Genomic DNA, 16,289 nt, shown 5'->3' with positions numbered 1-16,289 from the left:
TGTTCTATGTAATCCTAGGTAATTTCTAAAGTAAATACATGTTCGGCCCAGCTTTGTGGGACGAAGGGCCTGTATTGTGCTGTAGGTTTTCTATATTTCTATGTTTCTATACAGGTATTGGGCGAAACATTTTACACCCCAATCCAGACAAAGCATTTCTGTTAATTTGTGTAAAATATCTCTCTGCAACAGTAAGGGAACATGATGTAAAGGCTATGGGGCATTCACTTCCATCACTCACAACATGTGACATGACTGAACTTATACTATAAAATGAGGCATCATAGGCAAGCTGCACTGGATGATGTGGATCATAAAGTGGTGGTGTCGTACGGTGTCTGACGTCACCACTTATTTTACCTTTTGGAATGCCACTTCAGTGCTTTGTCTATTGCCACTTCTTCCCGATCTGTAGTAATGAGTTCAAGGGGTGGAGCACAGAACATAAGAAATAGGAGCAGGAGTAGGCCATCTGGCCTATCAAGCCTGCTCTGTCATTCAATAAGGTCGTGGCTGATCTGGCCATGGACTCATCTCCACCTACTTGCCTTTTGCCCATAACCCTTAATTCCCCTGCTATGCAAATATGTATCCAACCAGCAGCCAGGTTTGGCAGGAATCTGCTACAGTAATCCTAAAAGTGTTGCAACTGTGAAAGGTACACAGGATGCCTTGGGGCATGCAGCACTGCTTGAATTTTCTCCGCACACTTGTGTAATACTTGTGCATCAATGGTGTGACCACAGTAAGTGATACTTGGTTTAAATAATTTACACGTGTTGCATTGTGCTCTGAGCCCATAATCTTCTAATCTTCTTAACACTGTCTTGAGATTTGGAGATTTTTCTTGTCATCTTTTCCTATAACAATGATGTCATCCAGGTAACATTGAGTGCCTGGGCTACCTTACAGCACCTAGTCCATAGCTTTCTGGCAGAGTCCAGGTGCAGATGCTAGTCCAAAATAAGCCTATTATAGCAATAAAGGCTATGGTGAGAAACACTTTGGTCCTTCTTCCATCTCCATCTGTAGGTAGGCCTCAGTTAAGTCCACTTTGCTGTAGTGTTTCCCTCCAGAAAGTTTTGCAAAGATATCCTCTATCCTGGACAGAGGGTATTGATCTACTTTCAGTACTGGGCTGATCGTGACCTTAAAATCACCACAGATCCTGTCAGTCCAATTCTTCTTTGCAACTGGGACCACTGGCATTACCGATGGGCTCCACTCAACTTTGGAAATAATTCCTTCAGCCTCCATGTCATCTAGCTCTCTGGCCTTTCTTAATCCACTTCCAGTTGACTCTGTTGCAGGAATGTGGCATGCAAATGGTGGGTGGACCTTCAATTAAGTTGTAGTTGTCTCAGCCAATCATGGCCACACAATGCTGGCCCTCCAGTTTTTGCCACATACAAGCCCAATGTGGCTTGTTGGTTGATGTATTTCCGTTTTACAAATGTCATTCCCACAGGCGTTATCTTTTCTCCAGTATAAGTTTTTAATTGAATATCTGCAGGCTTCAGTTCGGTAGCTTTGAACTGCCATTCAAACTCATTTTGTGGAACGACGAAACATCTGAGCCCTATGTTCATTTCTATTTTAATTAATTTGCTATTCATTTCTGGTGCAAGCCATATTGCATGTCGAAATCATTTTCACGTTGTAAATCTCAGTTACTCAGTCCTGTATCACTCTCAACACGATCAGATTTTTTATCAACAACATGCAGATTAGTGCTGTTTTTGAAACTGCAACTTGGCCTTTTAGCTTTTTCTTTTCCCTGTGGAGTACATTTATTTTTGTCTGCCCAACATGCTCTTTACGTGTGTCCTACTTTGTTGCATTTTCTGCAAGTTTAGTCTGGTGTATGTGAGCCCTGCCACAATGGTAACGCAATTTGTTTGGCCAGGCTGGTTTTTGTTTAAATGTTGCAATTTTGTTTATGCTCTCTTTCATTCCTGACTGCAAATCAATTGCATCTCTGTCTGTTGTTTCCATTGATACAGCTATTTCAACTGCTCTTTTAATTATCAGTTAAGAGCTGTTTTTAAATGCTTTCTTGTAGGAATTCACAAACCAAATGATATCATTGTGTATCATTAAGCCCATCACTGAACTGACAATGCTCAGGTACTTTCTTCAATTCGACAACTTATGCTGAAATAGAATCCCTTCCTTTTGATTTCACTTATGAAACCTAAAGTGCTCTGCAATCAACTATGGTTTTGGTTCTAAATGTTCCTGTAGTACTTTTACGATATCAGTAAATTTCATTTTGACTGGTTTGATTGGAGCAGTCAAACTTTGAAGCAAATTATATGTTCTTACACCAATTATGCTCAGTAACACTGACACGCATTTTTCATTGGCTAATTAATTTGCTTCAAAATACTGCTCAATTCACTGGGTGTAAATATTCAAGTTATCACTTATGTAATCAAATGCATCTATCTTTCTGATGTAGACAGCTATTTCTGCTCTTCCTTTTATTTATCACCATTATTATCACTCACTGTTTATGAACCTATAAATTCATCAGTCTTCTGCCTTTTTAAACTCAACCATGTCTTAACACATGCTGCCATTTAACTCAATGGTTTTGCTGTGCTTTTTTTAACTCGAACATCTCACTGCATTTCACCAGGTAGGTAGTTGTCTTGGGTTTGCTTAAAAAATGTCTTTGTCCCCACTGTTATATTTTTTAACTCCAAAACATGAAACTAATTAAAATAAAAATACGAGTCTGGGAATACTCTGTCTTGGTTTCGTGTTTACTCTAGTGAGACATGTTTATATGACATCACCCAATGTATTAGGTAAACAATAAAGAAAGCTTAATCAAACAATATATTTACAATATTACTCAAATGTTACTTTACTATTAAATACACAACACGTGCCAACAGTTGTAACATCCATGTACACTAATGAAACAAAATAAAAATCTCTTCCAGGCTTGTTTTGTGTTAGCGTAGTATTCTGTGGCTTGAAGCTAACTTAGGAGTTCTAATGTTTATTTTCAAATAACTAGCATGGTTAATCATCAAGGAGTTAAATTGCTGTACAGGCATTGATTCAGAGTATTTAATTTGTATTTGAGCTTGTAAATTAAGTTACTTGAACTTGTGGACAATGTAAGTCCTCCTTTGCATTTTCTAAGTGCATTGCTAGATGAGTAAACTTGAACACGCACACACACACAATAATGTTTGGTTGGATGTACTAAAGATGCAATGCAATAATGTCTCCACTTTGCATCCAGCCTCTGAAAATTAATTTCATTGTGTAAATGGAAATAAATTGAAGAAACAACATATAATTTAATTATAGACTGTTAATTGAAAACATTGTGTATTACAGACTAATCTAAATTTACTACTGTAGTTTGATTAAATTGTGAAGAAGAATGCTTTGTGAGTGATATTCCTTTGTTCCAAAAGGTTGATGCAGTGACTAACCTTCTGAAAGGTCCAACTGTGGCAAAGGCATTTGAACAAACAAAGAACTTCATCCCAAAAAGAAATCTGCAAGGTAACATTTGGCACCAGCATTGCATTGCTGACAAATCCTAAGTTTAATACAGGGATAATGTTTAAAGAGAATTTGATTTTTTTTTTGTATTTATTATTGGAATTTGAATCACTGGAGTTTCATTGTGCAGAAGATTAAGGGCTTTCCTTACATCAATGGGTTTAACATGGAAAAGAACTGCAGCATTTGTATGTACTAATATCTTACTCATTCTCCGGTAACAATGCATTTGAATGGGCTTTAACTGTTGCAATTATTTTATTAGCAAAGGATTTAGCTTGCTACTATAATAGTAGCACTTTTATTTTTTTTATTTTGTACTATGATACAAAAGGAGATTGTTCCACTCTTTAGGCCCATGCCAAATCCCAGTAGAGCAATTCCATCTGTCCTATTTCTTCTCTCTTTATTTCCCTGTACACCTCAACTTACTTTCTCTGTCACATGCCCATCAACTTCCATTTGATTCTTTTTGCCACTGAACCCTGATTTACAGCTGCAAATTAATCTACCAGAGTGCCTTTGGGATTTGGAAGTAAACCACAATTCTAAAATAAGTAACACAGTTAATCCATCAAGGAGTTAAATTGATTAATCTTTTTTTGTCTGATCATGAAGTTCACAGCTACCTGGACTATTCCTCTTCCCACCCTGTCTCTTGCAAAAATGCCATCCCCTTCTCGCAATTCCTCCGTCTCCGCCGCATCTGCTCTCAGGATGAGGCTTCTCATTCCAGGATGAAAGAGGTGTTCTCCTTTTTTAAAGAAAGGGGCTTCCCTTCCTCCACCATCAACTCTGCTCTCAAATGCATCTCTCTTATTTCACGCACATCTGCTCTCACCCCATCCTCCCACCACCCCACTAGGAATAGTGTTCCCCTTGTCCTCACCTACCACTCCACCAGCCTCCGGGTCCAACATATAATTCTCTGTAACTTCCGCCACCTCCAATGGGATCCCACCACTAAGCACATCTTTCCCTCCCCCACTTTCTGCTTTCTGCAGGGATCACTCCCTACACGACTCCCTTGTCCATTCGTTCCCCCCCCCCAATTCCTTCCCTCCGATCTCCCTCCCGGCACTCATCCTTGTAAGTGGAACAAGTGCTACACATACCCTTACTCTTCCTCCCTCACCACCATTCAGGGCCCCAGACAGTCCTTCTGGATGAGGCAACACTTCACCTGTGAGTCAGCTGGTGCTCCCGGTGCGGCCTTCTATATATTGGCGAGACCCGACGCAGGCTGGGAGACTGTTTCGCTGAACACCTACGCTCTGTCCGCCAGAGAAAGCAGGATCTCCCAGTGGCCACACATTTTAATTCCACGTCCCATTCCTATTCTGAAATGTCTATCCACGGCCTCCTCTACTGTCAAGATGAAGCCACACTCAGGTTGGAGGAACAACACCTTATATTCCGTCTGGGTAGCCTCCAACCTGATGGCATGAACATTGACTTCTCTAAATTCCATTAATGCCCCTCCTCCCCTTCTTACTCCATCCTTTATTTATTTATTTATTTATCTATCTATCTATCTTTTTTCTCTCTCTCTCTTTTCTCTCTCTGTCCCTCTCACCATAACTCCTTGCCTGCCCTCCATCTTCCTCTGGTGCTCCCCTCCCCCTTTCTTTCTCCCTAGACCTCCCGTCCCATGATCCTCTCCCTTCTCCAGCCTTGTATCCCTTTTGCCAATCAACTTTCCCAGCTCTTAGCTCTATCCCTCCCCCTCCTGTCTTCTCCTATCATTTTGGATCTCCCCCTCCCACCTTCAAATCTCTAACTATCTCTTCTTTCAGTTAGTCCTGACGAAGGGTCTCGGCCCGAAATGTCGACTGTGCTTCTTCCTATGGATGCTGCCTGGCCTGCTGCATTCACCAGCATTTTGTGTGTGTTGTCAGGATTGAACCTGGATGTTTGGAACTGTGAGGCCACTGGCAGAAGTAGACCACTTTGAATTATTAATATGCATTAAAACTTCGTGCACAATAAAGCTTTATTTTCCAAAGTCTAGAAACTGAGTTAGAAGTCCATTAGCATTTGGGCAGGAAACACCAAAGCCGTGAAAATCTGCATAGAGAACCTATTCCCTATTGGGAGTTTCCATCGATCCTGATAAATTTCTCGGTCTGCAAATGAGTACCACAACAGAGTTTCAGCCTAATTTACAATGGTTTTAGTTTGCATCTGACAGTCTTACAGCTAGCTATACTTCACCTGACTGAGAACTTATTCAGGAGCTTTTGACTATAGCAATTATCTGGAATATTTACAACATTTTGGAGGATTTAAGGAGATTTACCATAAAATTGGAAATAAAATTAGACATAGAAGAAGGCTAGTCTGCTCACTGAGCTCCTGCTCATTCCCACCAAGGCAAATCCCATCCACTCCTTTCTATATTTAACCTGTAATCCTACAATTTATTCATGCTCATATGACCATCAGCTTCTATGAACTGCTACCAAAGAAAAGTTTTACAACAACCAATCAACCTTTCATCAAGTCTTTGGGATGTGGGAGAAAACTGGCACCCTGGATAAAACATCTGTTGTCATGGGAAGAATTCTATCAGGACAAGGTGAGGATTGAATCCAAGTTACCATGAGTTGTGAGCCACAGTGCCACAGTGCCAACTTAAAATTCACCGTGGAAATAAATGATAAGAGGCAAGGAATCAACTCATTATGCTCAGAATACAGATTAAAATAAATTAAATATATACTGTACTGCATATAGCTTAATTATCCACTGCACACTGTAAGTCTATTTGGGGATGACCTATAATCTCAGTCATGAAACATGGAGGAAGCTTTTTTTTCCTCTGTGTTGACATTTAGCTCTTCTGATGAAGGCAGAAGTAAAGCTTTGAAGTAATGACCTATGTAAATAAGAATATTGTTGATCTTCTGTTGACATGCATTACACTTTCTTCTCAGGCAATGTGGAGAGATAAATTATTTAACTATGGAAAAATGGATTGAGTTGATCCTGCATGTTAAAACCCTCTGACAACTTTGATCTCCCTGCTAATTAAGGTTGCGGCATGCTACCAGCTCACCAAGCTGTTAGTGGATGCACGTTACCCCCCTCCTCAAGTAGACCATCATGCAATTTATTATTCAATATACGCTGATGGAATTGGCTGTGAGAATCATAGCAACTAATTTGAAAGTAGTTGATCAGCTATTTCGTGGTAGGAGTCCTTCCCACTGCTTACCATTCAGTCAGACGTACCATTTAGTCAATGTAAGAGACATTGGTTAAAAATGCACTCACTCTCAAGGAAAATGTAAGAAATGCCAGAAAACAATAGCTGGCAAAAAAAAAAACAGAGAATGCTGAAATATCTCTGCATTGGGGTGTAAAAACATTTTATTAAAGTCTTTACTTTGCAAGACACTATAATTTTGATCAGTGTGTTTCACCGGAAGTTCATATGCTAGGATATGTCGGACCCAGTTTCATTTCGCTAATGACTCAAGCTTTCCTGTTCAGAATCAAATTGGGATTTCATTAAATGCATCACCTTCTTTTTGGGCAAGACATTTATTCACCACTGTCGTCTGTGGAAAGAGAAACAGAGCTGACCCTGGGAAAGAGCCCTTTAAATATTGCAGCAGTAGTGTGACAGTGCGAGTCGAGTATGATCTTCTAAGGAGCTGTTGGTTGGCGGGTCCTCAGGTGACTGCAGAGGCTGATCTACATACTCTGCTGCAGTGTGGGCAAGTGTGAGTGCTGGTTGTGGTTAGTGGTCGGGTCTTTCGGTTGTTCAGTCTCTCCTTTCCCAGCTGCCGCTTGTTCTCTACAGCACTGTGGGGGTTGTTTTCATATAAAACAGCTCCCTCTTGAACAGATTTCCTCTGCGTGTATCTATTGAGTGTGATGTCTTCCCAGTTTTTAGATGTAATGTTGAATTTCTTCAGGCTAATTTTGATGTCATCTTTGAAATGTTTCCTTTGCCCACCAAGATAAGCTGACCTTCCTTCAACTTAAATATATATCTAATTTAATGAAATCAGGGGTTGACCTGTGACATTAAACAATTATATCTGCCTTTACCCTCGATGATAGTTCAGGCCTTTAACTTGAATCATCTTCTATTTTCTGCAGATGCTGCCGGACCTGCTTTATTCCCGGCATTTTATGTTTCTTGATAATATTTAAATAGCTCCAGTCATTTTATTTTCATCAACAATAGCTGATTGTCTGTACCTGACCAGATTAATGCTGTAGAAAAGAGGACAATTTCCCTGAAAGTCTTGTCGCTGAAGGACACTGCTGAGTCAGTAGCTTACATCATCAAGTAACGTTTGAAACATTGGCTTTGTTTTCCACCTTCTACCAGTGGATTAACTCTGAGTTTTCTGGATATATTCAGATATTTCTTTATATTGGGAGAAAACTGAGGAAGAAAAGGAGAAAGGAATTAAATCGAGTCAAAGATACATTGGAAGATGCTCCCACAGAGTTGTGTCAGAAGAGCACTGCTTGAGGAAATGGCCTGATACTTTCTGTTAGGGAAATGTAAACTATCAAACCGTGAGTAAAGAGAGCTCTTGCTAAACTTAATGGCAGGATCTGGACCCACTGCAATTTGCCTATTGTCACAATAGGTCTATGGCGGATGTGATTGTATAGGCTCTCCACGCGACCTTGGATCACCGGGACAATACAAATACCTATGTCAGGATGCTGTTTATTGACTGCAGCTCGGTGTATAACACCGTCATTCCTACAGTTCTGATTGAAATGGTCTAGAACCTGGGCCTCAGTACTTCCCTCTGCAACTGGATCCTTGACCTCCTAACCAGAAGACCATGATCTGTGCGGATTTGAAATAACACCTCCACTTCACTGACAATCAAAACTGGTACACCTCAGGGGATGTGTGCTTAGCCCACTGCTCTAGTGTCTCTACACCCATGACTCTGTGACTAGGCACTGCTCAAATGCCATCTTTAAATTTGCTGATGATACAGCCATTGTTGGCAGAATCTCAGATGGTGAAGTGAGGGTGTACAGGAGTGAAATATACCAGCTAGATGAGTTGTTTCACAGCAACGACCTTGCACTCAGTGTCAGTAAGACCAAAGAACTGATTGTGGACTTCAGAAAGAGTAAGATGAGGGAACAGACACCAATCCTCATAGAGGGATCAGAAGTGGAAAACGTGAGCAATTTCAAGTTCCTGGGTGTCAAGATCTCTGAGGGCCTAACCCGGACCCACTATAAAGAAGGCAAGACAGTAACTATATTTCATTCAGAGTTTGAGGAGATATAGTATGTCAACAAATACACTTTAAAAACTTCTATAGATGTACCATGGAGAACATACTGACAGGCTGCATCGCTGTCTGGTATGGGGGGGTGGATGTGGGGTTGCGGCTACTGCACAGGATTAGAGTAAGCTGCGGAGAGCTGTAAACTTAATCAGCTCCATCAGGGGCACTAGCCTCGGTAGTATCCAGGACATCTTCAAGGAGCGCTGCCTCAAAAGGGTGGCGTTATCACTGAGAACATGCCCTTTTCTCATTGCTACCATTAGGAAGAAGGTACAGAAGCCTGAAGGCACACACACACCGATTCAGGAACAGCTTCCTCCCCTCTGCCATCTGATTTCTGAGGGGACATTGAACCGATGCACACTACCTCACTACTTTTTTATTTCTATTTTTGTGCTACTTATTTAATTTAACTATTATATATATTTACTGTAATTAGAGTTTATTTTTCTCTATTATTATGCATTGTACTGCTGCCACAACGTTAACAAATCTCACGACATGTGCCGGTGATAGTAAACCTGATTCTGATTCTGAAACCCTTCATCAGTTTCCTGCCTGGCAGACAGGCAGTTTCTGAAAGTGGCGAACTAATGTGATCATGGATTACTTGATTTGGATAGTTTTCTTGAATTTTGTAATTGTAGGCCTTTAATTCTCCCATCTATCATTGGAAGCTAATGTAACCCTCAGGTTTCGCCGTGGCATTGGTCCAGGGAAGACAGTCTCTGGCCCTGCCAAACGTGTGAAATCTGAGGTGCAAAACCTCTTGTTCGTGTGGATGCTGCGTGATGTGTTACAAATCAGGACCAGGAAATAACAAACAGTACACCATATGCAATTAAATGACTTAGCTTTATAATTTTAATTTGACTAGAGGGTTAGTAAAGAAAAACAAAAAGCAAAGGGCTCATTTTAATGAAATAGTCTAATGCGCGCATTGGAGCTCACTGTTTCCAGTCCATTAGTCCTCCATCGATTTTCCCTGGGCATCATCGACTCCCGGCCCCATTCCAAATCCATTCTGTCCTGCAGTCTACGACCTCTCCATTCTGGCATCTTCTCTCTCCATCCTCCGCCAAACAAAAGCCCGTGAATACCTCGGTCTTGGGCACACAAGAAAGAAAGAACACTCCCCTCATTGGACGGCGCACATTCCAAAGCCCCCGTTATCTCTAGTCGTAACCCAAACACTGCTGCTACAGAAAAACCATTACATTAGCAGTGAAACTTTTCCCAAGGCATTACATTAAAATAAGGTTCTGCTTCTCATTGTAGACTGACACCCTCAAGCAATTCTCAAGCATTTTGCAATATAGAGCCTTACTGTTATAGAATATTTTACCATAATGCTACAACACATGCTTATTCTTAATTTAGTTTTTTTTATTTCTTAAGTTCACTTTCAAGGACTCTACAACTCATGTATTCAGTATTTTTTTGCATAATTTGTCTTCCTTTTCCACATTGGTTGTCAGTTTTTATTTATGTATAGCTTTTCATTAATTCAATCGTATCTTCTTTCCTGTAAATGACTGCAAGAAAATGAATCTCAAGGTAGCACAGTGGAACACCCACAAAATGCTGGAGGAACTCAGCAGGCCAGGCAGCATCTGTGGAAAAAAGTACAGTCCATGTTTTGGGCCGAAACCCTTCAGCAGGTCCTGCTGAATGGTTTCAGCCCGAAATATTGACTGTACTTTTTTCCCCACAGATGCTGCCTGGCCTGCTGAGTTCCTCCAGCATTTTGTGGGTGTTGCTCAGATTTCCAGCATCTGAAGGTTTTCTCTTGTGGATTCCGGTTAATTGGGCCATTGGTTAATCGGGGCAGCAACTTATTTGAGACAACTCTTAAAGAACAAAAACTAATCGAGAAAATGGCCAGAATCCTTTTGTTTATTTGGGACACTATGCCCCCTAATTGGGACAGGAGACTGTTGCCAAATAGATTCTAACTAGCATCAGTCGCGTGCATTTGTGTGCCCGTTAGGTACTACACCGTGCGTAGAGTGAACAGTTTTTAAATAGCGTCGGTTGTATGTGCTTGTGTTCAAAAAGGAGTGAACTTTGGCACTGACAGCTGGTGGGAAATAAGTGGTAACAAACTTCAGAACTGTTTTGCTCACTGCAATTTCAAGCATTCAGGCTTGGAGGTACCAGCAATGGCCCAGAGTGAAAGTGAAATGTTCAATCCCTTCCTACCTACATCCGTGGCACTTCACACACACTCTGGCTATTTTCAATGATTTCAGATTCCCTGGCCCCCATCATCTTACTTTTACTGTGGATGTCCAGTCTCTATACACCTCCATCTCCCACCAGGAAGGCCTCAAAGCTCTCCATTTCTTTCTGGACACCAGACCCAACCAGTTCCCCTCCACCACCACTCTCTTCCGCCTAGCAGAATTTGTCCTCACTATAAGTAATTTCTTCCCACTTCCTTCAAACAAAAGGTGTTGCCATGGGCACTGGCATGGGTCCTGGCTAGCCTGCCTGTTGTCGGCTACGTGGAACAGTCTATGTTCCAAGCCTACACTGGTGACCATCCTGCACTTTTCCTACCCTATATCAATGACTGCATTGGTGCTGCTTCCTGCACCCATGCTGAACTTGTTGACTTCACCCACTTTGCCTCCAACTTCCACCCTGCCCGTATATTTACCTGGTCTATTTCTGGCACTTCCCTCCCTTTCACAATCTCTCTTTCTCTGTCTCTGGAGACAGCTTATCTACTGATATCTATTACAAGCCCACAGTCGCTCACTGCTACCTGGACTATACCTCTTCCCACCCCATTACTTATAAAAACGCCATCCCCTTCTCTCAATTCCTCTGTCTCCCCTGCATCTGCTCTCAGGATGAGACTTTTCATTCCAGAATGAAGGAGATGTCCTCCTTCTTCAAAGAAAGGGTCTTACCTTCCTCCACCATCAACGCTGTCCTCAACACACCTCTTCCATTTCACGCATGTCTGCTCTCACCCCATCCTCCTACCACCCTACCAGGGATAGGTTTCCTCTTGTCCTCATCTACCACCCCACCACCCTTGGTTTCCAGCACATAATTCTCCTCAACTTCTACCATTTCCAATGGGATCCCACCACCAAGCACATCTTTCCTTTCACCCCCCCCACTTTCTGCTTTCCACAGGGATCACCCCCTACGCGACTCCCTTGTCCATTCGTCCCTTCCCACTGATCTCCTTCCAGGACTTATCCTTGCAAACAGAACAAATGATACACCTGCCCCTACACTTCCTCCCTCACTACCATTCAGGGCCCCAAACAGCCCTTCCAGGTGAGGCAACACTACACCTGTGAGTCTACTGGTGGTCTTATACTGTATCTGGTGCTCCCAGTGTGGCCTACTGTACATTGATGAGATCTGATGTAGATTGGGAGACCTCTTTGCTGAACATCTATGCTCCGTCCACCAGAAAAAGTGGGATCTCCCAGTGGCCACCCATTTTAATACCACTTCCCATTTCCATTCTGATATGTCTATCCATGGCCTCCCCCACTGTCGTGATGAGCCACACTCAGGTTGGAGGAACAACAGCTTATATTCCATCTGGGTAGCCTCCAACCTGATGGCATGAACATCGATTTCTTGAACTTCTTGTAATGCCCCCCTTCACCATTCTGCATCCGCTTGCCCCTCTCTCACCTTATTTCCTTGCCTGTCCATCACCTCCCTCTGGTGCTCCTCCCCTTTTTGCTTTCTTCCATGGCCTTCTGACCTCTTCTATCAGGCTCCCCCTTCTCCAGCCCTGTATCTCTTTCACCATTCAACTCCCCAGCTCTATACTTCACCCCTCCCCCTTCAGGTTTCATGTATCACCTTGTGTATCTCTCCCGTCGCGCCCCCCCCCACCACCTTTTATGTTTGCTTCTCAGCTTTTTTCTCCAGTCCTGCCTGAGGGTCTCAGCCCAAAACGTTGACTGCACATTTTTCCATAGATGCTGAGTCCCTCCAGCATTTTGTGTGTGCTGCATGGATTTCCAGCATCTGCATATTTTCTCTTGTTTGTGATATTAAAAATTGAGGTCCGTGCAACTTGGAATTGACTCTATATACACTGTTCTGTTTCATCAGCTCTGTAGTGAGGGAACCTGGATCAGATTTACCTGAGGAACGTGAGAATCAGAAAAGGCACCCTATAATGTGTGGATCTGACAGAGGTCTGGACATTGATAACTGCATTTTCAATTCAATGGTCTTACTAGTAAAGCATCGTTCAGTTTCCCTGAAATGAATCTGTGATTTAATTTGCAGCAGCTGGCATGATATTAGAAACATAGAGAAACATAGAAAATCTACAGAACAATACAAGCTCTTTGGCCCACAATGCTGTGCCGAACATATTTTCATAGGCATCCGTTAGTCTCGTGAGACCATGGATTTGCGCCTTGGAAGGTTTCCAGGGCGCAGGCCTGGGCAAGGTTGTATGGAAGACTGGCAGTTGCCCATGCTGCAAGTCTCCCCTCTCCACGTCATCAATGTTGTCCGAGGGAAGGGCACTAGGGCCCATACATCTTGGCACTGGTGTCATTGCAGAGCAATGTGTGGTTAGGTGCCATGCTCAAGGTCACAACATGCTGCCTCAGCTGAGGCTCGAACTAGTGACCTTCAGTTCACTAGACCGACTCCTTAACCGCTTGGTCACGCGCCAACACACATATATTTACTTTAGAAATTACTTAGGATTACCCATAACCTTCTATTTTTCTAAGCTCCATGTACATATCCAGGCATCTCTTAAAAGACCCCATCGTATCTGCCTCCACCACCATTGCTGGCAGCCCATTCCATGCACTCAGCACTCTCTGCGTAAAAAAAACTTGCCTCTGACATCTCCTTTGTACCTACTTCCAAGCACCTTAAAACTGTGCCCTCTCATGCTAGCCATTTCAGCCCTGGGGAAAAAACCTCTGACTATCTACACGATCAATGTTTCTCATCATCTTTTTCACCTCTGTCAAGTCACCTCTCACCTTCCGTCACTCCAAGGAGAAAAGGCCGAGTTCACTCAACCTATTCTCATAAGGCACGCTCCCCAATCCAGTCAACATCCTTGTAAATCTCATCTGCAGCTTTTCTATGGTTTCTGCAGCCTTTCTATGGTTTCCACATCCTTCCTGTGGTGAGGCGACCAGAAGTGAGCACAGTACTCCAAGTGGGGTCTGACCAGGGTCCTATATAGCTGCAACATTACCTCTTGGCTCCTAAACTCAATCCCACGATTGATGAAGGCTAATGCACCGTATGACTTCTTAACCACAGAGTCAACCTACGTGTCCTATGGAGTCGGACCCCAAGATCCCTCTGGTCCTCCACACTGCACAGAGTAAAGAGTATTGTTAAGAGTATTGCTTTTGAAATTTGCAAATCCCTGTCAGGGATGTGCTTGGAAGATGAAGTGTAGGACTCCTGCCGGTGGGGAGGAGTTTGTGTATCAAAAGAATGTTTTATATGATACACCCTCTTCTCATTATGGAGAAAATGTGGCTTTTCTTTGGCATCTTCTGCCAGCTGTAAAATTCAGACTTGGGTATTCTGCATACAAGATAAACTAGCCAAGGACATAATAGGACATTCAAAACCTGTTAGTAAACTCTGATTTTCAATATAAACAACTATCTGAACTGAACCAAATGCAATTCTGTTATTCCTTAGTAAGAATGATGCAAAGTAATAATCATAGGGAATTCCTTATGCTTATGATCCTTTTGAGAACATAATTAAGATTAAATTTTCATCTTGTTATTCATTAAGCACAGAGTAACACTTACCGATCACATCCTTGCCAGGGAACAACCTGTCCCATTCCACGCTTTTGTTTGTATTTGATGTCTGTATTTCTGATCTTGATCACACATTGTGGGATGTTTGTCTTTCTGGAGATGACCATGCTTTCTGTCTTCTTGGTGTTGATTGAGAGGCCTCTGCGATTACTTTCTGCTGCCACTATAGTGAGTAGTTCTTGAAGTTTTGTTTCTGAGTCAGCTATTAATACAATGTCATCAGCATATCTGATGTTATTTATATTATGGCGTCCAATTGTGAATCCTTTGATGTCTTTGATACTTCTCAAGCTATTTTCACTATACAGGTTGAATAAGTCTGGTGAAAAGACACAACCTTGCCTGACTCCTCTCATGATATTCACATACTCACTCACTTCTCCTTTTATTCTGATGGATGCTGTCCGGTCCCAGTATAAGTTTCTTAAGAAACGTCTATCTTTCCCATCTATGTCAAGGTCTTGAACCATGTCCAGAAGATCTTGCTGTCTGACAGTGTCAAAAAAAGTTGAACCAAAACTCAAGCCTTATTTATTCCAATAAAGCAAGGAAATGTGTTAGCTTTCTAACAGCAGCAAAAGGAAATATGCTTTATTGCATGACTAAACATAACTGTAAAAATCTCTTACTATCTCTTCTTTCAGTTAGTCCTGACGAAGAGTCTCGGCCTGAAGCATCGACTGTACCTCTTCCTATAGATGCTGCCTGGCCTGCTGCATTCACCAGCAATTTTTATGTGTGTTGCTGTAAAATTAGAGTTTGATTCCAGAGAAATAAATTGTGCAACAATGCTTCAGTACTGATTGCTCATTTCAACTGGTTGCAATTGCTTTCTTGTTTATACGGCTCCCAAAGCTGCCAATCCTCACAGTTGTGTTTGTAAGTTCACAAGACAGAATTCTGTTCTAATTTTGACATGCAGTTCTGCTGTAAATTAATGCAGATGGGGATGACTAATGGGGCCGATTTTGGAACTACAGACTCTTCCCTAGAAGAGGGAGGAGATACCTGGCTGAATGGGTGTGTTGGTCGATAGTTGGGTGATGTGCCATTCATACTGGGACCCTGTGTGCTCTGTCTCTCAATATCCTCATGAATGCCACTTTTCCACTTAGATTGTTCATGGAATATGGTATGTAGGGCATGTTTTATTTTTAATAAAATTTTGAACTTACTCTTGATTCTTTTTCCTCTTCCCGTGATAGAGTTTGGAATAGAGTCACAAGAGACTGCAGATGCTGAAATCTGGAGCAAGAGACAATCTGCTGGAAGAATTCGGTGATTTAGCAGCACCTGCAGCAGGTTGGGGAGAGGGGAGGAATTGGTAGTTCAGATCTAAACCCTGCATCAGGACTAACTGTGGAGAGGGGAGATAAATGTTAGAAGTTTAATGTGTGGCATCTAGTCCTCTAGCTTGCATTGAGCCTCACCCTGGATGGACAGGCCAGTGTGGGAGTGGGGAGGAGAACTGAAATGACATGATGCCGGAGCTCTGGGTGGTCATTGCCGAGAGCGTGCAAGTTCTCTGCAAATCAGTCACCTAATCTGCATTTGGTCTTGACAGTCAGTGGGTACATCATGAAAAGCAAATCCAGTTTGCAGTATTGGACATATGAGAGAGATGGCTGTCCAACACAACCAAGTTTGTATAATTAGTGCTTCAATGCTGAGGATG

The 16,289-nt window shown here is 42.2% G+C and overlaps 1 protein-coding gene across 4 annotated transcripts in view; it reads left to right on the top strand.

Moving 5' to 3' along the window:
• prex2 (phosphatidylinositol-3,4,5-trisphosphate-dependent Rac exchange factor 2) overlaps window positions 1-16,289 on the top strand; it is a 407,250-nt gene that overhangs the window by 250,969 nt on the left and 139,992 nt on the right. For all 4 annotated transcript variants that reach the window (XM_072254160.1, XM_072254142.1, XM_072254151.1 and 1 more), the window contains one exon: window positions 3,438-3,528. In XM_072254160.1, the coding sequence (XP_072110261.1) occupies window positions 3,438-3,528 (91 nt within the window). The remainder of the gene's footprint in view (window positions 1-3,437; window positions 3,529-16,289) is intronic.

This window comes from Mobula birostris, chromosome 1 (assembly GCF_030028105.1).
Source record: "Mobula birostris isolate sMobBir1 chromosome 1, sMobBir1.hap1, whole genome shotgun sequence".
Classification (NCBI taxonomy): Eukaryota; Metazoa; Chordata; class Chondrichthyes; order Myliobatiformes; family Myliobatidae; genus Mobula; species Mobula birostris.
This window is presented reverse-complemented; position numbering and strand designations above follow the sequence as displayed.